General features: G+C 39.6%; 1 protein-coding gene across 15 annotated transcripts in view; it reads left to right on the top strand.

Annotated features, from left to right (window-relative positions):
* The window catches only part of DTNB (dystrobrevin beta), a 415,855-nt gene that overhangs the window by 193,359 nt on the left and 196,581 nt on the right, over positions 1-25,915 (top strand). For all 15 annotated transcript variants that reach the window (XR_002786283.2, XM_064295128.1, XM_064295125.1 and 12 more), the window contains one exon: positions 21,856-21,980. Coding sequence is in view for 14 of the 15 variants with exons in the window: in XM_064295128.1 (XP_064151198.1) it covers positions 21,856-21,980 (125 nt within the window). In the remaining variant the exon portion in view is untranslated. The remainder of the gene's footprint in view (positions 1-21,855; positions 21,981-25,915) is intronic.

Genomic DNA, 25,915 nt, shown 5'->3' with positions numbered 1-25,915 from the left:
AACTAAATGAATAATTTCTTTTGTAAGGATCAGCACAAAGCTGTCAGAGGTTAAAGATGTCCCGAATGTCCAACTTTTCCAAATTGCTATACCACTCTGTATCTCTAACATCAACTGCTCCTCTTCCCCTCAGCACTCTCCCGCTGGTCTTTGGGTTCCATAATCTGCTGCAACATCTCACAGAACTCAAAAACTGTATCAAGGAAATGGCTTACAGGGTTGTGGAGGCTGGTAAGTCCCAAATCCGTGGGCCAGGCATAGAATTCTCCTGACTCACATGGCCTCCGGGCTGATGAGTCCAAATTGGCAGGCCTAGCCACAGGCTACTAGCTCACAAGGCTGTGGAAGCTGGTGGATCCCAGAATCGGCAGGTTAGGACCACAGACTACAGGCTCAAGTACGTAGAACTGGAGGTCAGACAGCAATGAGCCAGATACAGGATCCAGATACAGAGAGAAAGAGAGAGGGTGCTACACCAGACCACCTACATATATACATTGGATGCACGCCACATCGCAGGAAAGGGTATAACTTGAGTAAGGGTGAGACTTGAATCATGACCACCTGCAAGGCTGTGACTCAAAATATACCCCACTATCAGCGCTGCCTCATTAATATATAGAGGTTAGCATTTACAGAACATAAAATGGAGGAGAATTAGGATAATTACATCAGATCACAAAATGGAGGATGGCCACATAATACTGGGAATCATGGGCTAGCCAAGCCAACCCCAACCATCACAGGTTCCATATACCTTTTTTGCATAGTCACACTCAATCATTGTGTGTCAGTCACAAAGACTATGGATAGAAGGGCCATATTAAGTAATTTATTGCACCGCGGGTGGTGTTTCCCACCACACCCCCATTCAACTCCCCTATCTGGCATGTGCAAAAAGCATTTGGATCTTGGAGAATGACAGTGGATTATCGTAAATTTAACTAGGTTCAGTTGCAGCTGCTGTTACAGGTGTGGTTCCATTGCTCAAGCAAATTAATACATCTCAGGTACCTGGTATGCAGTTGTGATCAAGCCAATAGCTTTTTCTTGATTCTGATTTGGAAGGAACGCCAGAAGCAGTTTGCCTTCAGCTGGCAAGGCCAGGAATACACCTTCACTGTCTTACCTCAGGGGTATAGCAACTCTCCCAACCCTATGTCATAATTTAGTCTGCAGGGCCCTTGATCGCCTTTCCCTTCCACAAGACGTCACGCTGGCCCATTACATGATGACATTCTGCTGATTGGAACTAGTAAGTTAGGAGTGTCAATGACTCTGGATTTATTGGTCAAACATTTGCATGCTAGATGGTGAGAAATTAATCCAAGAAGAATTCAGGCACCTTCCACCTCAGTGAAATTTCTAGGCGTCAAGTGGTGGGGGGCATGTTGAAATATTCCTTCTAAAGTAAAGTATAAGTTGTTACATCTGGTTCCTTTTACAACTAAAAGGGAGGCACAATGCCTGGTAGGCCTCTTTGGATTTTGGAGGCAACATATACCTCATTTGGTTGTGCTACTCCAGCCTCTTTATCAAGTGACTTGAAAACCTGCTGGTTTTGGGTGGGGCTTAGACCAAGAGAAGGCTCTACAACAGGTTCAGACTGCTGTGCAAGCCACTCTGCCACTTGGACCATATGATCCCACTGATCCAGTGGTGCTTGAAGTGTCAGTAGCAGATGGAGATGCTGTTTGGAGTCTTTGGCAAGCCCCTATTCATGAATCACAGCACAGACCTTAGGATTCTGGAGCAAAGCCCTGCCATCTTTTGCAGGTAACTACCCTCCTTTTGAGAAACAGCTCTTGGCTTGTTACTGGGCCTTAGTAGAGACTGAACACTTAATCATGGGCCAACAAGTCACCATGTGGCCAGAGCTGCCCGTTATCAACTCGTTATTGTCTGATCCAGAGACCCACAAAGTTGGATGTGCACAGCAGCACTCCATCATTAAATGAAAGTGCTATATACAAGATCGGGCCTGAGCAGGACCTGAAGGCACAAGTAAGTTGCATGAGGAAATGGCCCAACTCCTATCACATTACCTGCCATGTTCTAGTCCACACCTGTGACCTCATGGAGAGTTTCTTATGACCAGTTGACTGAGGAAGAGAAAACTTGTGCCTGGTTTACAGATGGTTCTGTGTGATATGGAGGTACCACTTGAAAATGGACAGTGGCAGCACTACAGCCCGTTTCTGGGACCTCCCTGAAGGACAGTGGTGAAGAGAAATCCTCCCAGTGGACAGACTTCGAGCAGTGCACCTGGTTGTTCATTTGCTTGGAAGGAGAAATGACTAGATGTGTGATTGTGTGCTGATTCATGGGCTGTGGCCAGTGGTTTGACTGGATGGTCAGAGACTTAGAAGAAACACATTGGAAAATTGGTGACAAAGAGGTATGAGGAAGAGTATGTGGACAGACCTCTCTGAATGGGCCAAAGAAGTGATATCTGTGTGTCATGTGAATGCTTACCAAAGGGTGCCCTCAGCAGAGAAGAATTTTAACAATCAAATGGATAGGATGGTGCATCCTATGAAAGCCAGTTGTCTGGTTTCCCCAGCCACTCCTGTCATTGCCCAGTGGGCTCATGAACAAAGTGGCTATGGTGGCAAGGATGGAGGTTATACATGGGCTCAGCAACATGGACTTTCACTCACGAAGGCTGACTTGACTGAAGCCACTGCTGAGTGACCAATCTACTAGCAGCAGAGACCAACACTGAGTCCCTGATATGGCACCATTCCTCAAGGTGATCAGCCAGCACCCTGGTAACAGGTTGATTACATGGACTGCTTCCATCATGGAAAGGGCAGCGTTTTATTCTTACTGGGATGACGTTTACTCTGGATATGCATTTGCCTTCCCTGAATGCAGAGCTTTTGCCAAAACTTCCATCTGTGGACTTATAGAATGCCTTATCCACCATCATGCTGTCCCACTCAGCATTGTCGTGAATCAAGGGACTCACTTCACAGCAAATGAAGTATAGCAATGGGCCCATGCTCATGGAATTCACTGGTCTTACCATATTCCCTGTCATCCTGAAGCAGCTGGCCTGATAGAATGATGGAATGGCCTTCTAAAGACACAGTTGCAGCACCAACTAGGTGGCAGTAATTTGCAGGGTTGGGGCAGTGTTCCACAAGAGGCCGTATATGCTCTAAACTAGTGTCCAGTATATGGTGATGTTTCTCCCATAGCCAGGATTCAAGGTTCCAGGAGTTAAGGAGTAGAGATGGGAGTGGCACCACTCATTATTACCCTTAGTGACCCATTCACAAAAATTTTTGGTTCCTGTCCCAGTGACCCTATGATCTGTGAGTCTAGAGGTCTTAATTCCAGCAGTAGGAATGCTCCCACCTAGAAATACAACACGGATTCCATTTAACTGGAAGTTAAGAATGTCACCTGGCCACTTTGGGCTCCTCATGCCTCTGGATCAACAGGCGAAGAAGGCAGTTACTGTATTGGCTGGCGTGATGGATACTGACTACCGAAAGGAAATCAAATTGGTGTTGCATAATCGAGGTAAAGAAGAGTGTGTGGAATACAGGAGATCCCTTAGAGTGTTGCTTAGCACTACCATGCCCTGTGATTAAAGGCAGTGGAAAACTATAGCAGGCTAATTCTACATGACTAGCAATAGCCCAGATTCTTCAGGAATGAAGGTTTGAGTCACCCCACCGGGCAGAGAACCATGACCAGCTGAGATGCTTGCTGAGGGTAAAGGGAATATGGAATGAATGGTGGAAGAATGTAGTTCAAAATACCAGTTATGACCATGTGACCAGTTGCAGAAATGAGGACTCTAATTTTTATAAGTATTTCTTCCTTGTATGTCTACATCAAATATTTTTGTTTTCTTCACTTATAAAATATAAGACGTAAATGGGACTAGTGCATTTTTGGTTGTATGCATGTTAGTTGTATCATGTTAGATGCAAATACGATGTTGTAATTATCTTTGTTTAGAGATTATATATAGTTTAAGGAAATGTATACAGGTGCCAAGTTTACTTGGGGTGAACTATGATGGTTAAGTTCGTGTGTCAGCTTCGCCAGGCTGTGGTTCTCAGTGGTTTGGCAGTTGTAATGATGTCATTTGGCAGTTATGAAATGATGTAGTTTGTCAGTTCATAATGATGTAATCATCCTCCATGATGTGATCTGATGTGATCAGCCAATCAGTTGTAAGGAGCATTTCCTCGGAGGGGTGTGGCCTGCATTCAGTGTATGTATGGACATTCTGGCAAAGCTTGCTTGTTGCTCCGGATACTTTATCCATCTCATCATCATCTGACCTCTGGTTCTTGGGACTTGAGCCAGCATTCTACTGTTTTGCCTGCTAACCTTGGGATCTGTCAGCCTTTGCAGCTTGTAAGCCAGTAGCCTCCCATCTTACCTGCCAATCTAGGATTTGTCAGCCTCTGCAGCCCATGAGCCAGCGGCCTGCCATCTGACCTGCTGATCCTGGGGTTTGTCATCCCCTACAGCTATGTGAGTCATGAGAAGCCTTCAAACTTCAGCTTGACCCACAGACTTGGGATTTGCCAGCCTCTGCAACCTCCTGAGCCATTTCCTTTTGATAAGTATGTGTGTGTGTATGTATGTGCTTCAATGGTTTTGCTTCTCTAGAGAATCCAGCCTAAGACAATAGGTAAATTCACAGAGACAGACAAGATTAGTGGTTGCCAGGGGCTGGGAAGAGGGAGGAATGGGAATTGACTCCTAATGGGTACAGGGTTTTTTTCCGATGTAATAAATATGTTCTGAAATTAGATCATAGTAATGGTTGCACACCTCTGTGAATATATTAAAAGACAGTGAATTGTATGCTTTTTAAAAGGATGAATTTTGTGGTATGTGAAGTATGTCTCTGTGAAGCTGTTATTAAAAAATAAAGTTAGATGATCAGGGAAGGTTTTTTCGAAGAATGACATTTAAGCTGAGATTGGAATGACTAACTTGAGGTTGGTGGTTATAAATTCAAAGTCTGTTGGGTGTTTTTCTCCCGCCACAGCCAGTGTGTGGGCGTAGGCACAGAGTGGATCATGTTGGGATTTTGCAAAAAGCATATGATAGAGGAAGGGAGTTGGCAAGGGGAGTTAGGTGTACAAAGAATTGAATATAATAATGGACCGTGGACTCTACATCCATGTCTTAGTTATCTAGTGCTGCTATAACAAATACCACGAGTGGATGGCTTTAACAAACAAATTTATTCTGTCAGTGTTTATTCTCTCACAGTCTGAATTCAGGGTACCGACTCTCGGGGAAGACTTTCTCTGTCAGCTCTGGGGGATGATCCTTGTCGTCAGTCTTCCCCTGACCTAGATGCTTTTCAGCACAGTGACCTCGGTTCCAGAGGATGTGCTCTACTTCTGGCTCTTTTTTGCTTGGTGGTAATGAGGTCCTTCCCTTCTCTGCTCACTTCTCTCTTTTATATTTCAAAAGAAGTTGACTCAAGATACAAACTAATCCTATAAATTGTGTCCTGCCTCATTAACATAATTGCCTCTAATCCTGCCTCATTAACATCATAGAGGTGAGGATTTACAGCACATAGAACAATCACATCAGATCACAAAATGGACGACAGCCACACAATACTGGGAATCGTGACCTAACCAAGTTGACACACATTTTGGGGGGATACGGTTCAGTCCATAACAGTCCATTATTGGTTAAAGAGGCCATGACAGAGGTGAAGGACTGTGTGAAGCTGGTAGGCTCAGTGGGGTAAGGGTCCCACTGGGGTTGAAGAATTGTTGGAGTCAGGGTAATCGAAGTGAACTAGAAAGATAGAAATTGGTGTAAGAGTTGGGTGCTTGAAGCTGAGATTTTAGATGATGTACAGTAATTGGCGATAGCATGTTCAGGGATATGACTATGAAAATGGTAGTTGACATAGGGTAGGGGCAAAGTTGTTGAAGGAGAGGAGGCCAGGGAAGACCAGGATATTAGTGTCCTAAGGCTTCTGTAACAAATTACCACAAACCTGGTGACTTAAAACAACAGAAATTTATTCTCTTACAGTTCTGGAGGCCAGACGTCTAAATTAAATGTGTTGGCAGAGCCACACTCCTTCTGGAGACTCTAAGGGAAAATCTATTCTTTGCCTCTTCCAGCTTCTCGTGGTGGCTCTTGGCGTTCCTTGACTTGTGGCTACATCACTGTGATCTCTGCCTCCAGGATTACATTACCTCCCCCTCTGTGTCTGTTTATAAGGACACATGTGACTGCATTTAGGACCCACTGGAAACCTGGTGGTGTAGTGGTTAAGTGCTACAGCTGCAAACCAAAGGGTCAGCAGTTTGAATCTGTCAGGCACTCCTTGGAAACTCAATGGGGCGGTTCTACTCTGTCCTATAGGGTTGCTATGAGTCGGAATCAACTCAACGGCACTGGGTTTCGTTTCTTTTGGTTTGGGATAATCCAGGATAAGTACCTCCTCTAAAGATCCTTAACTTAATCACATATTTACTCTTTTCATATACTTACCCTGTTTTCATAGTCACTCTTTTGCCACATAAGGTAATATTCACAAGTTCTGGAGATTGGTATGTGGACATACCTTTTTGGAGGCTATCGTTCAACCCACTATAACTAGTGTATTGGAAAGATCAACCATGTAGATGTTGAAATCAACAAGAATTATGGCAAAAGTAGTGTTGGAGTGAGTGAGCTGTGGGTTAAAATGTTCAAGGTGAGTGACTCAGAAGTTTAGATGATTTCACTAAAGAGAGAAAATTAGCATTTTTGTCTGGTGACATGAGATTTTAAGGCAAAGAGTAAATGATGTGAGAGTGGCAGTGAGGTCCTCGGAGGACTCTTCTCCCACCGCCGACCTAGTGGTTCTCAGGATTGGGAAAGAAAGTATCTGCCACTTGAAATGGCTGCAGGGGAAGCAGAGCCCTCAGGGAAGGCCAGGTTTCCTCCTGGACCATGAAGGTGAGTGCAACATTCAGAGAGTGAGGATGCAGGGGATTTTGCTGGTGGTGGACTGTGAAGATAAGTCGAAGGGTTTTGAGAGTTGGGAATTGGTGAGAGATGGGGTCACGTGAGTGGATGGGAAGAGCCTTATGAGTATGAGACTCCAAGTGAGACTCTTGGATTTCTTATGAAACAGTCATAACCTTAGATAAAGGTTGTGCTGGAATTAGCCCCTTTTTAGTCTCCGAGGCCGATTATGGTGGTGCAGCTAGGTTAGTTGGAAGAGGGTCTTGCCAAGAATATACAGAGCTGTGGGTTCTTCTCTTCACTTCTGTGGTGTGGAGGCCCGAGAGGAGTGCTTGAAATTCTCCTCCCTACCACAGCTGACCTAGAGCTAACGTGACTGCTTCATTGACCAGGGGCCTCCTTCTGGAATTATGGACTTTCTGTTGCCATCTGAGGGATAGAACGAATAGGCTAGAGATATCCTGACAGCATTTATCACTGTTTTCAGTAAGTTGCTTGGCATACTTTTAAATATTGCTCTTTTCAGGAACTGAACACTGCTTCATTCTCTTGTGATATTCGGATGCACTGTTTATTCTTAAACCCATTTACAGCTGCAAATTCTGAGTGTGAAAGCGGAACATTTGAAACAGACCCAGCTGTTAAAATAGATAGATGCTCATCAAAGAAAGTATCAACATGTTTATGAAATAATAAGGCCTTTTTTCAACTGTAGCCTGATTATTCTTAGAGCAAATTGTTTGCGTCTCTTAGAGCGAAGAGATGACAGAAAGGTTTTCCATTGCAGAGAAGTGTGTGACTTAACCCAAACCACAAAGTTCTTCAAATGAGCCATTTCCTCTAGCAGTCATCACTTATCCACAGACTTTTCTCCAGCTTTAGATCTATTTTGATTCTTACAGGTGGCCACCAGAGCTGAACTGAAGAATATATATCCTACTGCCATGTGTGAAGCAGATCAGAGGGTTCCAGTAATGTGAATTACTTGTCTGTTTGTGCACTAACTCAAATATATCAGTGATTCTTGCCCATGTATCTAGTGCTTTCTCAGACCCATAGGTACAGATTTAGGGTAAACTGTTTCTGTAAATAAACTTAATGCACTTGTATTGTTTATTCATTACATTTTATCTCCATTTAGTGACTACAAAATGTCCAGTTATGTTCATGTATTATTTATTCATTAATCTTTTGATCGCCTACAATAAGCCAGATCCTGTGTTCTCCAGAGTTCTCTCTTGAGACTTTTTTCTTTTGCAGTACCCTCTTTCTGCAAGTTCTCATGCAGTTGCCAGTTTTAGATGCTTCCTCTCCACCACCCCTGACACTGATCACTTTCTGTAGTTCTTAATTCCAGCCCAGGCTTCTTGTCTAGGTCAAGACTCCTGTATTCAGTAGTCTTGTGGACATTTCCGTTTTGAGGTCTCATTGGCTATTTAATCAGTACATGGTTCTAATAGTTTTTCAGTCAATTTGCTTACACTCCTAGGTAGATCATGTATCGAAATCATGTATAGAAAACAATAGCTTAATCACTTTCCAATAGTTATACCTCTTATTTTATTATTATTATTATTTTACCTCTTTGTACTGGCAAGAACTTATAAAGCAGCATTTCCTAAAATTTCCCAAAAGGAGTCTTCTGGGCTGCCTATTAAATTATACCAAGTACCAGGCCTCTACCCCTGGGCATTTTAATGTTTTGTTTTGTTTTTTTTAAACAAACGCCCCGGAATTTGTTGTTGTTGTTTGTGTTCAGGCAAGATTGGGAAATGCTGTTTCAGCGCAGTGCTAGTAACAGTGATGCTAACCTGTTGTTCTGACTTTGGTGTATCTGTATCACGTGCGTTGACTGCTGTCCTGTTCCTGCCTAACCTGCAGCAAGCAGGCTGTGCAGATGCTGTGTGCCCAAGTGTAGTTACACATTGGGCCATGTAAGCCAGACAAAGGGCTTTCTGCCCTGGTATTCAATCAATAAACATTTTTAATGTCCATTATATTCCAGGTCCTAGAAAGTGCTGGGATAGGAGAACACATAGCAGCCCACTTCGTTTTCCAACCCTCATGCTCTAGTACTCCAGCCTCCCTTTCTATTGGACTGTTTACAGTTGCCTGATACACCATAAGAGCTCGGCTACTAACCAAGAGCTCGGCTGTTCAGATCCATCAGGCACTCCTTAGAAACCCTGTGGGACAGTTCTACTCTGTCCTATAGGGTTGCTATGAGTCGGAATCAACTCGACAACAATGGGGGGTTTGGTTTGTTTGGTTTGATATACCGTACTTTATTATCTTTATGGCTTTGAATCTGTTATCTCCCCTCCTCCCCACCTTCCCAACTTTTTATTGCCAACCTTTTTGTGTTTTCTAAGAATTAGTTCAGCTGTTGCTTCTTTTCCTGTTCCCACAAACTAATTTGTAGATCTCTCCATTCTCTGCTATAGCACACTAAGTACCTCTCAAAGCACTATTGTCATCATCTGTTCATTTTTCTATAAATTCTATTAGATTATAACTCCTTAGTGTATTATTAGCCTTTATACCCCAATTACCTGGTGCAGTCCTTAAATATTTATTAAATGACTTCAAGAAAGTTGGCATTGGTATTTCCCACCTGTTCCAGTTTTTAAACTAATTTAGGGCTTAGAGATGTTCGATTTATGCCCACCAGACTTGCAGAAAATGCAAGGGTGTGGAGAAGAGGATTTTGAAGATTCTTGATTAGAATGTGAGCTGATATAACATTTGAAAAACAAAATTTAAGATGCATGTAACCTTTGACCTAATAATTTTCCATATTGGAATTCTCGCATAAAACCATTTGTATGATATATCAGGATTTTTGTATAAGGATATCAGTATTATTTGTGATAGCAAAAAAACAATAAGAAGTGAAGGTGGCCAAAATATCCATCAGTAGTGACGTGGTTAACTTTGTTGTGGTGGACATACTGTGGGATTCTGTGCAGCAGTCAAAACAGATGAACCAGATCTGTATGGACAGATACGGAAAGAGGTTGTCCGTAATATATTATTGAATGAGAAAAGCGAGTTGTGTACCAGTGTGTAGAGTGTAATCTCATTTGCATTAGAATATATTTTATGTTACATGGGTTTATCAGTTTTCTTATTTATGCATAGGAAAGTACCTGGAATGGCATGCAAAACAAATCCCGTTTATCAGATTACACTTTTAAAATATTACATTACTATTTTATTTGAGTTTTTTCAACAATATATACTCTTTAGTAAGTATTCATTTGTTTTCCCATGGAATGCTTGAGTTTTCGTTTTCTCAACTAGCAGGTAATCTGTAATTTCTTATTTTGACATATCTCAAGTGTATAGAAAAGAGTTTATTGAATTTTGACATTTTGCTAGATTTGCTTCAGACCTTTTTGTTTAAAAAAATAAATAGAAGCAGTACAGAAAAAATTTGAAGCCTCTATATGTCCTCCAATCCTATTCTCCTCCCTCCACAAAGCATCTCTGTTTTGAATTTGGTGTTTAATATTTTCATTTGTATTTTTATATTTGTATTACACATGTGCATGTGCCCATAAGCAGTCTATAGTATTGTTTCTCTTATTTTTAAACTTCATCAAAATAACTTCATACTGCATGTATTCCCTGAAGCTTCCTTTCTTCGCCTACCGTTGTTTTTAAAATTATCTTCATGTTGATATGGTTATTTTCAATGCATTATGGAATTTATGAATACACCACATTTTATTATTTATTCCCCTGTTGCTTAACATTCAGGTGGTTTCTAGTTGCCCAGTTTTTTAAACAAAGCTTTAGTGGATTTTCTGGCACAGGGTCTCCTTCAGCAGTATGGAGAGTTTTTCAGGTGTATGCATTTAGGACTGGAGTCACTGGGGAACCCAAGGGGAACGTGTTCCTTCAATTTTACTGCATATTGTGAAATTGCTCGCGAAGGTGGCTTTACAATTTTACCTTCCAACCAACCAATAGTGTATGAACTTCACTATTAATTCACGTCCTTTTTTTTCATGTATAAGTAATGCATAATTTTAATTATCTTTAAAGCAACAAAACTCTTAAGAACAAATTGTTTGAAGAAGATGAGAAGATGAACTGCCAGTTAAAGCTATAGAAAAAGGAAATTCCATCCATGATCTCAAACTGATGTTTTGCAGGGCAATCCAGTACTCAGCGCAGCATTTTCCCCTGTTGTGCATGCTGTGAAGGGTGCCGACACCCACACAAAATAGAATGCTTCCCGCTCAGGCCGGATTGGTATGACAAATCAATTAGGAGCAAAGTTTGCCTTCAACTTTGTTTTTGCCTATAAGCATGCACAATTTTGTCAGGTTTAAATTACTAGCATTTAATGTAGCAGTTTTTCACACTTCAGAGTATACCTCTCATCTGCTCCACCCCCCCACCCCCGGGGTTGGTGTACATGGAGCCATGAGCACTTTACTGGCTATCATGGCATACCTAGGAATATCAGTCTATTGTTTTGAGATAAATCTTTTATTCATTTTTCCTGAAAGAGAAGCTGGAGCTATTTGCTGCTCAATACAAGATACTGCTGTCCTTAGCTTCGATCTAGGCTATTGTTGAGCTAGTTCGAATAACACTGGTTTCTCTTTTGGTTAAGTGGTTAAGAGTGGTTTTTGTTTTTGGTAATTTATAAGCATGTTTCAGAAACCGTATGTGAACCAATTATATTTTATTCTACCTAACCATATTCTCATAACTGTCAAAGTACTAATATGCTTAAGTCTTGGAAGATTAACAAAAATTACAGAGATTACATTTCTCTCATACATGAATCAGTCAGAATTATAGCTTTACCAGTTAAGTTAAACTGGAGCCTAGCAATTCTAATTTCTCACTTTTCTAGAGCAGTTATTCTGAAGCCTTTTTAGAAAATAATCCCCCACAAAAAATGTTAAAAAATTTCAAAATATATTTTTATTAACTTATTATAATTTAAAAAAAAAAAGAAGTGGGAATTCCATTTCAAGATGGTGGAGTGAGGACATACCATAGCCAATTCATCTTGCCCCAAACTCTTAGAAATGATACACTAGAATTCTTAAAATGACCTACAAGCACACTAAAACCAAAAACCAAACCAGTCGCCATTGAGTCAATTCTGACTCATGTTGACCCCATGTGTGCCCAGTAGAACTGCACTCCATAGGGTTTTCAAGATTGTGACATTTTAGACATAGATCACCAGGCTTTTCTTCCAAGGCACCTCTGGGTGGATCCAAACTGCCAACCTTTCAGTTAGTAGTCGTGCACAACCCAGGGACTTCTTCCAATGCACTAAAAACCATAAACCAAACCCATTGAAGTCGAGTTGATTCCATCTCATAGTGACCCTGTAGGATAGAGTAGAACTGCCCCAGAGGGTTTCCAGGGAGTGGGTGGTAGATTTGAACTGCCAACCTTTTGGTTAGCAACTGAGCTCTTTACCATAGTGCCACCAGGGCTCTGCCAACACACTAGAGGAAACAAAAGGAGGAACCCCTTGGTAGGCCACAGACTGTGACCGATCCCCGTGGAAAGTGGATGGGTCTTGGTCCAAAACAAGGACAGGTTAGTATTGCTGCTAAAGGATAGGAGCAGCATCTAGAGTGCTATACTACTTTTACGACGCAGGTCAAATGGGACTCTCATACAGAAAACAATCCTTGCTGAAGCTGAGGTCATCGTCCAGAATTGCAAACCCTATCACAAAACAATCTGCTATGAAAGAGAATCAGCAAACAAAGTAAATAGTAGGTTTAACATGCCAAGAACTTTAGAAAATATAGTTAAAACCTGTGAAAACCGGAATGTGTGTAGGGCAGAAACCTGTCAGAGAAGGAGAACTCAAATATTTTCCACTAAAATGAGTGATAGAAAAGTGGTTAGACTGCACCCCGTCAAAGGTGGAAAACATGCGAGACCTGGAAAAACATGGCAGTCCTGTCAAGTTCCGTCTCTCATAGGTTTCACTGTTGTACATTAAAAAAAGTTGAAGAAGTAAAATTGGGAATAATTACAATTAAAAAGAGAACAGGTTGATAAGAAAAAGGACCAAATTAGACTTCTGGAAATAAAAAATACTAGATTAATTTCAGTGGAGGGGTTGAACAGATAACTAAGTGAAAATTAGGGAATGGAAATAGCTCTGAAAAAAATTAACCAGGATGCAGAATACTGAACACAGATATAGGGAGATGGAAAATGTGAATGCAATTAAAGGATTTGAAGGATAGAATGAAAAAGTCAACCTAGAATTCTATACCTGTCTAATTTATTCAAGAGCAAAGAAGAAATATATTTTCAGAAACATCTCAGCAAGTTTGCTACCAACATACTGTTGCTGAAGGAACTAATAAGGGATATACTTTGGGGGGAAAAAAAAGAAATTAAAGCAAGAAAAAAGAAATGGAAGGCAAGAAGAAATAGTGCACAGCAGAACTGGCAAATGTAAGTAAAATTCAAATAACATCAAGGGTTAAATAATAATAATGACCGATTTGGGGTTTAAAATGAAATGCAGCTAAGATTCTAAAAACTATGACATGAAAATGAGCTAGGGTGTGATTGGAGTTAAAGCATTTGAAGTTAAAGATGCTGATTAAGATTGTGGTAAGTATTCTTGTTAAAATAGAGAAGGTTCCTGATAGGCTTTGGACCAAGGGCTTCCCCTGGGGGATATGGATCCCCTCAGATGGCATGCCTTGGAGCTCAGCACAATGAACTCAGAGAGGTTAATTTGAAGTGGGATTGACAGGAATGGCCTCAAAGGTACGAATCCTGAGCTTTTCCAGTAGGCTATTACGCTCCCAAGTGTCAGGGCCTGTCAGCATATACCTTCAGCTGAAGATGTGCTGTGCAGGGCATTAGCTGGAGGCTGATTGAAAATACAATGATCTGAGCTCAGAAATAATTTTCAGAGTGCCTTAGTGTCTGCTCCATGGTTGTCTGAGGAAAACAAGTTTCAGTCCTGGTGCAGCAACTCACAGAGCAGTGGCTACAGTCCTCACTTGCTCCTTTCCATGGACTCTGCCCCTCACTTGGAAACACTGTGTCCCTACCCCCTGACTGTGCTGAAATTCACCTTAATGGTCCCCACCCCAGGCTATGGGTCTCTTAGTTCCTGTCTGACTCATTGTAAGAATGCCTCACTCTCCTGGGCTGTCTCCCTCCATCCCTGTCTGCTTTTTCTCTGAGTAATTTTACCTGTCAATGGGGGTGTTTTGTACCATGAAAAGAGTAAAGGTTTGGCAGCAGACAGGCCTAATTAATATGAGCTTTTTTTAATTTTTTGCAGTGGGAAAATTGAGACTGTTAACATCTAATTCATAAGACTCATGAAGATTGAATGAGCTAATGTATGTACATAAAGCATCTATCAAGTGCCTGACACTAAACGGTTTCTCAACAAACGTTACTTCCGTTAAAAAAAAAAAAAAAAAGCAATCACTAGAAGAGTCAACTCAAAGAGTCTAATTGCCAAAAAGGGAAACATAATAAAATGAGGGGAAAAAACCTAAAAAGTAAGAAAGGACAAAAATAGAAGAAAAAAACAAGTGGGAAATAAATCAATATATATTTATAATCAGTGAATCTCTGAGTTGTCTACTGCTACTATAACAGAAATAGCACAAGAGGATTGCTCTAACAAGCAGAAATTTATTCTCTCACAGTCTAGGAGGCTAGAAGTCTGAATTCGGAGTGCCAGCTCCAGGGGAAGGCTTTCTCTCTCTGTCAGCTCTGGAGGAAGGTCCTTGTCATCAGTTTTTCCCAGTGGAGGAGTTCCTCAGTGCAGGGACCCCGGGTCTGAAAGACATGCTATTCTCCTGGCTCTTGTTTCTTTCTGGTATGAGGGTGTCCCCCCCGCCCAATCTCTCTGCTCACTTCTCTCTTTTATATCTCAAAAGAAATTGATTTAAGACATAGCTTAATCTTGTAGATTGAGCCCTGCTTCACTGCCACTAATTCCACCTCATTAACATCATAGAGGTAGGATTTACAACACACAGGAAAATCATATCAGGTGACAAAGTGGTAGACAATCACACAATACTGGGAATCATGGACTAGCCAACTTGATATACATTTTTTGAGACACAATTCAATCCATGACAGTCAATTAAATTTTCTAGATAAAGAGCAACAGTTATCAAATGGTTTTTTTTTTAAATGTGCTTCTATGCTCTTTACAAGAGAGCAAAAAAAATAAGGGCACAGAGAAGTCGAAACTCAAGAATAAAAAAGGATATACCAGACAAAACACTAACCAAAAGAAATCTGATGAAACTGTTTATCTCAGACAATAGGTTTCAAGACAAAAGCTGTATCAGAGATAAAGTTTACTAAAGATAAAAAATGAAATTAGCAATTCTATACTAATCAAAAAAAAAACTTTTTTTTTATTATACGCACCTTTTTAATAATGCAGCTGAAAAATAGGTAAATGAAAAACTAATAAAAGCACAATAAGAAATTGAAAAATGTTCTCGAAATGGGTGATCTTAACACGTTTCTCAACAGTTGTTAAAGCAATTAGACAAAAAAAATTTGGAAAATTTGAATACACCCAACGATTAATGATTGTACATTCTTTTCAAACACACATAGAACCTGTTTTTAAAAACCAACCATATAAAGGAAGCTTCGAAAAAGAATTAGTATCGTATAGACTATCGTCTCTGACTCTAGTACATTTTAGTTAAGAATCAATAACAAAAAGATAAAAACAACTCATACATTTGATTATTGAAAGCTCAGTTGTAATGAACAAATCCTAGAACAATACGTATATCAAAACTGATTCAGAATGGCCCAGAAAACCCAAATAGTAGTGCAGTCATTAAAGCTTAAAGTCTTTGCATAAAGGAGCAACCAGGCCTGAATGGCTTTACGTGAGTTTCAGTTAAACATTCAAAGAAAGAATAATTCCAGTATTATATAAATTATACCATATTCCAGAAAAAAGACTAGTCATTCCCAGTTTCATTTTGGAGGCTAGAATAACCTGGGCACCAAAACCTTACATGCACAGTAAGAAAAGGGAAAATTACAAGCTATTCCCACTTACAAACCTGAGTGGTTTAAAACAACAAAAATTTAGTTTTGCAGGCCTGCAGTCTGAAATCAGTGTGTTGGTTGACAGGATTGGTTCCTTCTGGAGGCCCCAAAGGAGAAAAACATTTTATGCCCCTCTCCTCGCTCCTGGCAGCTGCTGGTTTTCCATGGCTTGTGGCTGCCCTCCAGTCTCTGTCTTTGGCTTCACATGGACTTTCCTCAGGGCCTTTGTGTCAAATTACCCTGTTTTTTCTCTTATAGGGACACCAGGTATTGGATTTAGGGCCCACCCTAAATTCAGGATGATCTAAGCTCGAGATCCTTAACTTAATTATATCTGCAAAGACCGTATTCCAAATAAGGTCACATTCACAGGTACTGGGAATCTTTTTGGAGGACACAGTTCAACCCACTTCAGCAGTCAGTGCAGATCAGTAGGAAAAGAATGGATTACTTATTAAATGGTGCTGAGATAATTGGTTAACCATATAGAATGAAATTGGATGCTTTCGGAACCTATCCAAAAATCAGTTCCAAGTAAATTCAGACTTAAATACAAAATGCAGAAACTATTAAACTTTAGAAGACAATATAGGAGACTATCTTTATGACCTCAGGGAGAGAAATATTTCTTAAAATATAAAAAATGTAAAATATAAAGGAAAAGATTAATAGACTGGAACTACAGTTATATTTAAAGATGGTTTGTTAAAATGGCGTGGCGGAGACGCCTGACTTCCTGCAACTTCACTAGGGAGAAGGAGAATCAAGATCAACAGTCCAAGGCAGACTCCTATGAGGCAGAGGTCAGACATGCCACCTCTTTCTGCCATCTTTACCAATTCTGACACCAACTGTCCCCCCCATGGCACTCTAGTCTGCTGAGTTCGGTAATTCATTGCAATGGCCACACAGGACTCACAGACCATTCTCACCGTTATGGGGTTTATTAGGGAAGTAACAGGTTACAGTTCAGGTTTAGGAATGCTCAGGATACAGTTCTTCCATCAGGACAGCCTCTTAGCGGTGCCTGCAGGCAGCTTCTGCCTGGCCCCTCAGCCTCTGCCCTGCTCCAGCAAGTGTTACAAAGCTCTTTTAGCTCTGCTGATAAGTGCCCTTAGGTACCCCATTCCTCCCATAAGCCTCAGCCCAGAGGTGCTCAGCTCTTGCTCCATAGTTTGGCAAACCTAGCTCCAAGTGCCCGGAGGTACTGTACTCTGCCAGCAAGTATCCTGCCCAAATGTGCTCAGCTTTCTTGCTCTGTGGGCCAGGAAGCCCACTGCACCGTCTCTTGCTGTTCTCTCCTGCCGCTTTTTCTCTCCCACTGCTTCTCACTGTCTTCAGTGTTATAGCTTACTCACGTTCTGTCTCAGTCTCCTGGTTCCAGGAGCTTCTCAACACAGGGATCCTGTGTCCAAAGGATGTGCTCCACTCCTGACTCTTCTCTCTTGGTGATGATGAGATCCTCTCCTCCTGCCTCTGGGATGGCTCATTTTAATCCTAGTGGGATGACAAAACTGACCAATCCACTTGTTAGGGTTCCCGACAGACTTTATTAGCATGGTTCCACCCAGTCATTTGGTGGGAATTACAAAGACTATGGCTAGAAAGCCCATATTAAGTAATTCTTTGCACCACGTGGCTATTCATCGAAAACAGAGTGAAAAACAAACCTCAGAGTAGTTGTTTGCAAGACATAACGTATATAGGATTAAAATACAAAAAATATAAAGAACTTTTGCAGATCAATGAGAAAAAGGCAAACAATGGAACACCATGCCAAAGATAGGAACAGACATTTCACAGAAGAAATACAAATGGCCTATAAGCGTATGAAAAGATGCTCCATTGTTTTAGTAATCATGGAATTGCAAATTAAAACCAAAATGAAATGCCATTTATCACCCATCAGATTGGCAAATGTTAAAATCACCAAGGATTGGCCAGAATGTGGAGTTGCAAGAACTCTGACACAGCTGATAAGAGTGGAAATTAGTATAACCACTTTGTAAACACAAGTTGGCAGTGCCTAGAGAAATGGAATGTGCATGACCATATGACCCAGTAATTCCACAGTTCTGAGGACACGTGTCCACCAGGAAACACGGACAGGAAAGTTACTGCAGCAGCATTGTGAGTAGTAGGGAAAAATAGGAACAACCCAGATGTTCACTGGAAGTGGAATGGATTCGTAAATCATGATGTGATTAAGCAGTGAAATACAATTAAGCAGTGGAAAATGAATGAATCACGGTTACATGCATCAACCTAGATGGATTGTAATAATTTTGAGTGAAGAGAGAAGTTATAGAAGAGTATATGTATATATAAGTTATAAACCCATATCAAAATGATAGATTATTTATGCATAATTGGTACATTAATAAAAACCAAGGAAATGCTTAATATAAAATCCAGGATAGTGATTCCCATAAGAGAAGCTGGTGTGGTGGGAAAGGATACCATCATAAGGGCCCACAGGGAGGCTTCAAAGTAACTGCGATGTTATATTTCTCAAGAAGAAAAGTGGGTAGATGGTGTTTTCTTATTTCTTAAACTGTATATATACATTTGATACACTGGCTTATTTCACTGTGTGTGTGCATATATATACATATATACACATGGGTAGTGTAAATAGTTAATGTGCTCAGCTGCTAACTAAAAGGTTGGAGGTTCGTATCTACCCAGGAGCACCCTGGAAGAAAGTCATGGTGATCTACCAGTCATGGTGATCTACCAGTCATGGTGATCTACCTCCCAAAAGTCATGCATTGAAAACCCCTGGAGCACAGTGCTACTCTGAAGCACACGGGGTCGCCACATGGCGGAACTGACTCAACAGCAGCTGATTTACAGAGTCGTTTTTAAAAGAGTGTCTCTGGCATAGTAGCAAAAGTGAAATGCAAGACACACTAATTCCTAGACCTGGACTGCTTTCTTCCTTCCTGCTTCTTTAGGTCCTTAGATATTTAGTGAGTGGCTACCAAATCCTGGGCACTGACCTAGGTGCTGGGTACACAGAAGGGGCTAATGGCCCTATCTTGGCGCTTATAGCATTTTTCAAAATCATGCTTAGAAGCTTTGTTAATCTTAAGACTCCTAGACTAACTCCATATCAAAATTCACTTTAGGTCCAAATCATAATTCACTCTTTGAAATCTATTTTTAGGAAATCTCTTATGTATTCAGACAACCTAACTGAATGTATGGCTTTAAAATTTCCAGGGTAATATCCTTTTTGGTTTGGTGCTAGACTTTTAGATTATATTCTAATTCCTATATATATTTATTCCCAGCTTTTTTTTTTCCCCCTCCCCACACATATCAAACAACTCTTAATGTACTTTACTTATTTGGAATTAACCTTGATGTATTAATTTTACCTATCTATATTTTTATATTTTCAAGCCTTTAAATTTGATCTAATCTTACCCCTTGACTTACGGCAAGCAGTCTTTTCAGAAGCATAAGGAGCATACAGCTAGAGAATATTAGGTAGTACTAAAGCAAACATTTTTATTTTAATAGTTGTGTGGTTATTTTAATGTTTTTATAAAATATGCAAGTGAAACCTTCGATTGCATGGCTGTTGCTGAGGTTAAAGCTGAAGCAGTCTCTGATGATCCATCCCACATAAACTGCATGAACTGATGGCCCCGGTGGTTCTCGGATGTAGCAAAAAATCATTAAATTAATACATGGATTACTGATGCAGTGCTTAGTTGTAAAGCCGAATTAAGGTATTCTCTTTAATATCCTCTGATTGCTTTCTACATGTATCATAATTCTCAAAAAAATAAAACAAAAAACTTAGTGGTTTGGTCAGGAAAAAGAAACCTAGAAAATTTATCTAGGGAAATTTGTTCAAATAAGATACCCTGTTTTAGGATAGGTTCTGGAAATACAAAGATGAATAAGATAGAGCCTACCTTCCAGAAGTTTCAGTCTAACAGAGATAAGCAAACTAAAAGTTGCAGCTTAATGTGGTAAATACAGCAGTGGAAATATGTGCAAGGTAAATGGGAGAGGCGGTCACTGGCATATGGAGCAGTGAGGAACGTCTTCACAGAGGAGGTGATACTTGCAAGCAGTCTTGAGAGATGAGCAGAAAATTCACAGAAAGGCAGACCTGGGAAAGGCACATGCCGAGGTACAGAGACCTAAGAGAGCTTGGCGTATCAGGGCAACTGCGAGTGGTTTGTCATCTAGTGTGAGGTGGAGGTGGGAGCCAGATACGGAAGCTCTTGTATGGAATGCAAAGGTATTTATTTAGATATTATCTATACGTGATGATTATCCTTTGAAAGATTTTAAGCAGAAGAGTGACATAATTTCTGGGGGCAGTTGGGAAGATGGATAAGAGGGGGGAAAAGCAAAGTCAAATAACATCCAGTTGTTGAGCAAAGGGAAAATGGACAGCAGGTAGGGAGAAGTTCTGAATTTCTGCCTTATCTTTCTATGATTTTCAGGAAATCAGGTTATGTCCAGACTTTTTCCAGAACGTAATGTGTTGAAGGAGATAATGGTAGGTGATTTGGAGCCAGTATCTGAAGTTTCTGAAGAAATTGGTAGTGTTCAGTCATTATTGTAAACAAACTATTAATTTAGTCGATCTAATCTTAAAGGTTAACAAATTTTTGTTTTCTTGGTGTTAAAAATCCTATATCAAGCAGCACGTAAAAGTTACGTGGAGATGTGTTGAGGCACACAGCTGCAAACAAATTCTGTTTTCCGATTAAAGTGGCACTTGGGGTAAAAGGAAACCCCGGTTGCATAGTGGTTAAGAGCTTCGGCTGCTAACCAAAAGGTCGGCAGTTCAAATCCACCAGGGGCTCCCTGGAAACCCTATGGGGCAGTTTACTGTGTCCTGTAGGGTTGCCACGAGTTGGAATCTACTCGACAGTAGTGGGTTTGTGGTAAAAACTGCAGATATCATAGGGTGAAATATTTAAACTTTTTTTGCAGTTAATATTCTGCTAAGAAAGCCTCAGACAACAGTGTTTTTGAAAGGAAATTGGGTGAATAATAAAATCTGTGTATAAAGTGTGTGGTGAGCGGCCTTTAAATATGAATTTTAGAAGTGACTGTTTTATGTAAGTTACTCGTGGCATATTGTTTACTTTTGTGCACATTACTATTAAATTTTAGACTTGATAGTCTTTGGATTTGGTGAGCATTACTCTACCTTCCAGAGAAATGTTATGGTATGCCAACTTATTTTTGTACTTTCAGCATAATGTAATTTAGAGTCATAAGTCTGATGCTGCCTGCCTGTGGTTGTGAGTGTATTTATTTCTATCTGCATACATAGCCTGCCTCTTAACACCAAATGTTCTGTTTCACATTTAATTTGGGAATGTTCTCTTAATAGTCATGTTTTGGGAGGTGGCTTAGTCCCCTAGTTTGCTAACATCCAAAAGCTGTATACTCTCAACGTTATTTTAGCCTTTTTAAATTGTAGGCCAACAGAAACTTCTGAGTCTGTTTGGGGAATTAACTGTAATATATTACCAAAAATGATCTAGAAGCTTCAAAAGAGGAAGTTGATGCAAAGGGTGTGTAGAGATGTTCAGAAGAAAAGTTAACATTAACTTAGTAGTGTGAATTCATAAAAATAGGGGAGGAACCACAGAAATGAAGGGACCACAAACGACCTTGGAACAACTGTGGGTTCATTCCTGCAATGCTTAATAATGTTGATTACGATGAAACTTGATTTGTATCTGAAACGATGTTTTCTTCAGCCCTTGCTAGCAAGTTCTTTTGAAGCACTTTTTAGTTGTTTTGAAGATTTAATTTCTTATTTCCTTATTTTCTACCTTGATACAGAAATCTCCTGCAAAGAAGCTGAGCCATGCAATTAGTAAATCTTTGGGGTGTGTACCCACCAGAGAACCCCCGCATCCTGTTTTTCCTGAGCAACCAGAGAAACCACTTGACCTTGCTCATATAGTGTAAGTATATACCTGGATATGGATTATACTAAAATGGAGACCTTGCTAAGGCTTTGGATTGAAACCAAATACCACCTAATGCAAACATTTAACCTTGTGGTTTTTTCTTTGCTTTTGGAAAACTTAGACTTCAAGCTTTTAGCTCTTTAAACCTCCCTCCCCACAGAAAAACAAACAAACAAACAAACCCATTGCCCTCAAGTTGATTCCAATTCATGTAAATAGCTACGTGGAAACAAAGCTTCTGGTCCTGAAGCCTAAGTAATTTAGCAGTCACCGATAGAAACATTAATACATTGATGAGCGATTATTGTGCTGGTTTTAACAGGGCTGCCTTTTGTGTGTGTGTGCCTCCCTTAAATCAGTGGTAGAAGTGATTTGTTCTCTTCAACAGTAATGTCCACAGGGATTTTTAAAATTCGTTTAGACAAAATAGAAATGAAAATCAACTTAATTTGCTCTTTTTGTGTTGAAAGAATAGAAAATAAGTAAAAATAGTGTTTTATATATTTTTGGTTGTATATTCATGCTAAATAAGGGAAACCTAGAGGAAAACAAAGAAGAGAAACAGAGGAAAGGACAAAATGAAAGTTAAGGAGGAAGAGAAACAATGACGCCCCTGACTGGTGTCTTCACCCTGAATTAATAATTATGTTTGCTGTGCAGATAAAGTTGGTAGTTTTTTGGCTTTTTTTTTTTTTTTTTTTTTTACCATTAGTCTTTATCAGAGGTTTAGAAGTTTTTCCATTTGAGTGGACATCCATTTTCCTTTTACCTACCTAATGGTAGATAATTTGACTAGACAAGTTTTTGATCTTTTTTTTTTTAATTCAATTATTTAAAAAAAATTTGTATTTATTAAAATAATACATGCATATGGATTAAAAGAAACCCTGGTGGTGTAGTGGTTAAGTGCTACAGCTGCTAACTAAAGGGTAGGCAGTTCACATCCTCCAGGCGCTCCTTGGAAACTCTATGAGGCAGTTCTACTCTGTCCTGTAGGGTCGCTATGAGTCAGAATCGACTCGACGGCACTGGGTTTGGTTTGGTTGGATATGGATTAAAAATTGAATAATACGGAAGAGCTTATGAAATGCAACACATTCTGCTTTTCCTAGGTTTTACATTTTATCTCCAAATAATGCATTTAGAGCACTGTGTCTTGACTTAACAGTTTTAGACATTATTGAATTTTTTTCTATGGTATAAAGAATTAACCTCATTCATAACTCCATATACCAACCTGCCATTGTTTTTCATAGTTATATTACCATTTTTTAGTTTGTTACCTTTGTAATTTTAAATAACATTCTTAAACTTCTATTTCTTGTAACTTCTACTGTGTTCATAACCTGAGGAAATTAGTACCTTCTTGCCATTACTTTTATATTGTGAAAGCTGATAATATTTATACACCCACTTTTCACTATTGATGTGGTTAGGTTCCAAAGACCAGGTTGTTATGCAAAAATTGGCATTACGTAAAGATGGAGGATGACCACATCAGATCACAAAAATGAAGGATGACTACATCACTACATAACTGCCAAATTACATCATTACATAACTGCCAAACCACTGAGAATCATGGCCCAGCCAAGTTAACACATAACTTTAACCATCACAGCCAGTGTTACTGTCGCCTCGCACCTTGGCGTCCATTACTGCTAGACATAGCATCGTTAATACACAAAATAGTAGGATAGTAGATTTTTTTACTGCTGTCATAAATGTGAAATGTCAGATAATGAGAGTCTGTAAGTAAAGAGCAGGTATATTCTCTTCTAACCACAACTAAGTCTTTTGAGATACAAGGAGTTAAATCTAAACGGTGAAACCAATAGCAACTTTATCAGTAAATATCATTCATTTTAAAGTCCAATAGTGTGCTGATTCTATATATTCTTTTATGTAGTTTCAGTATCATGAGCTCTGTGCAATTTATTGTGTCATCAGAGTTAAACGGGAACTTCTTCCCTACATACCACTAATTGTTCAAAATTATGCCACCTGTTGAATTTATAACTAAATTTACTTTCTTATACAGTTTTTGCATTTTTTTTTTTTTGTTAGTTTCACATTATTTTCTTGTTGGGAAAAATAAGCTTTTTATCTTTGTGTTCTATATTACATTTTATCCATTGCTTGTAAAATTTTTTGTTAAATTTATTAACCTTTTCCATTTATGGTTAGTGTTTTTTTTTTTTTTAACATCCTGTCTGCCACAAGATTGTAATGATTTTCTCCATTTTTCTTTTTTTCAAGTTTTAAAGGTGCCTCTTTCACATATGTCCTAAATTCATCTGAAATAGATTTTTTTGTGTCGTGTGATATAAAAAAAAACCCAGGTGTGATATAGAATATCCAATTCATTCCCTCTCTCTCTTTCTGTGCATTTGAATGACAACTTCTCTGAGGACTATTTATTGGACAATTCATCATTTCTCCACTAGCCTACAATGCCACCATTGTCGTAAATAAAGCTTCCAAATATGCATGAGTTGGTTTCTGTATTCTATTCCATCCCTTTGGGTAAATTGCCTATTCTTGTGCCAATATTACACTATTGTAATTAACCCATTGAAATCAAGTCAATTCCGACTCCTAGCGACCCTGTAGGACAGAGTAGAACTGCCTTATAGGGTTTCCAAGCCTGTAAATTGTTATGGAAGCAGACTGCCACGTGTTTCTCCTGCAGACAGGCTGGTGGGTTCAAACCACTGACCTTTCAGTTAGCAGCCAATCATTTTAACCACTGTATCACCAGGGCTCCTTATCTTAATTACTGTAAGCAATTAAGTAATCTTCAGGGATCTCTTGTCTGTTAATTGCCTTTTACTCTTAGAATCAGCTTATTGAATCACTCAAAAAACTTTGCTGTGATTTTGATTGGCGTTTCATGTAATCTAAAGATCAAATTGGAGAGAATTGACATCTTTACAATACATCTGCTCCTCACTTATCGACTGTCTCGTTATCTGACATTTTACATTTATGACAAGAGTAAAAAATCTATCTGACTATTTTGCACATTAACGATGTACGTCTGGCAGTAACAAATGCTGAGGTGCAAGGCAAGAATAACACTGGCTGTGACGGTTAAGGTTATGTGTCAGCTTGGCTGGGCTGTTATTTTCAGTGGTTTCGCCATTATGTAATGATGTAATTTGGTGGTTGTGTAATGATGTAATCATCATCCATTTTGTCATCTGATGTGGTCATCCTTCATTTTTGCATAATGCCAATTTTCACATAACAACCTGGTCTTTGGGAGCCTAACCATGTTGGTAAGTGAGGAGTGGGTGTATTGTATCTTCCAGTCCATGAATGTGTTATGGATTTCCATTTATTAAAAAATTCTCCCATGCCTTTCAATGAAGTTTTATAATTTTTCCCCTGGAAGGTCTTGTATATGTCAGATTAATTCTCGTGTACTTTACATTTGTTGTTCCTGTTGCAAATGGTACCTTTTTTCCCTTCAGCTTTTTTAGGATATAATTTACATAAAATAAAATTCCCTTGTTTTAAGTGTATAGTTCCCTGAGTTTTGGTAAGTGTATAAAACCAGAAAACCAAACCCAGTGCTATCGAGTTGATTCCGACTCATAGCAGCCCTATAGAACAGAGTAGAACTGCCCCATAGAGTTTCCAATGAGCGCCTGGTGGATACGAACTGCTGATCCTTTGGTTAGCAGCTGTAGCACTTAACCACTGCGCCACCAGGGTTTCTGGTGGTAAGTGTATACAGTCAGGCAAATGGTATCTTTTTTGAATTGTGTTTAACAGTTAGTTGTTGGTGTATGGAAATGCAAATTGTTTTTGTATTTTGATCCTCCATCTAGTCATCTTGCATAACATGCCTATCAATTCCAGTAATTTGCTCTCAGATTCTTTTTGATTTTCTATATAGGTTATTATATCACCTACAAATAATG

The sequence above is a fragment of the Loxodonta africana genome, chromosome 12 (genome assembly GCF_030014295.1).
Source record: "Loxodonta africana isolate mLoxAfr1 chromosome 12, mLoxAfr1.hap2, whole genome shotgun sequence".
Classification (NCBI taxonomy): domain Eukaryota; kingdom Metazoa; phylum Chordata; class Mammalia; order Proboscidea; family Elephantidae; genus Loxodonta; species Loxodonta africana.
This window is presented reverse-complemented; position numbering and strand designations above follow the sequence as displayed.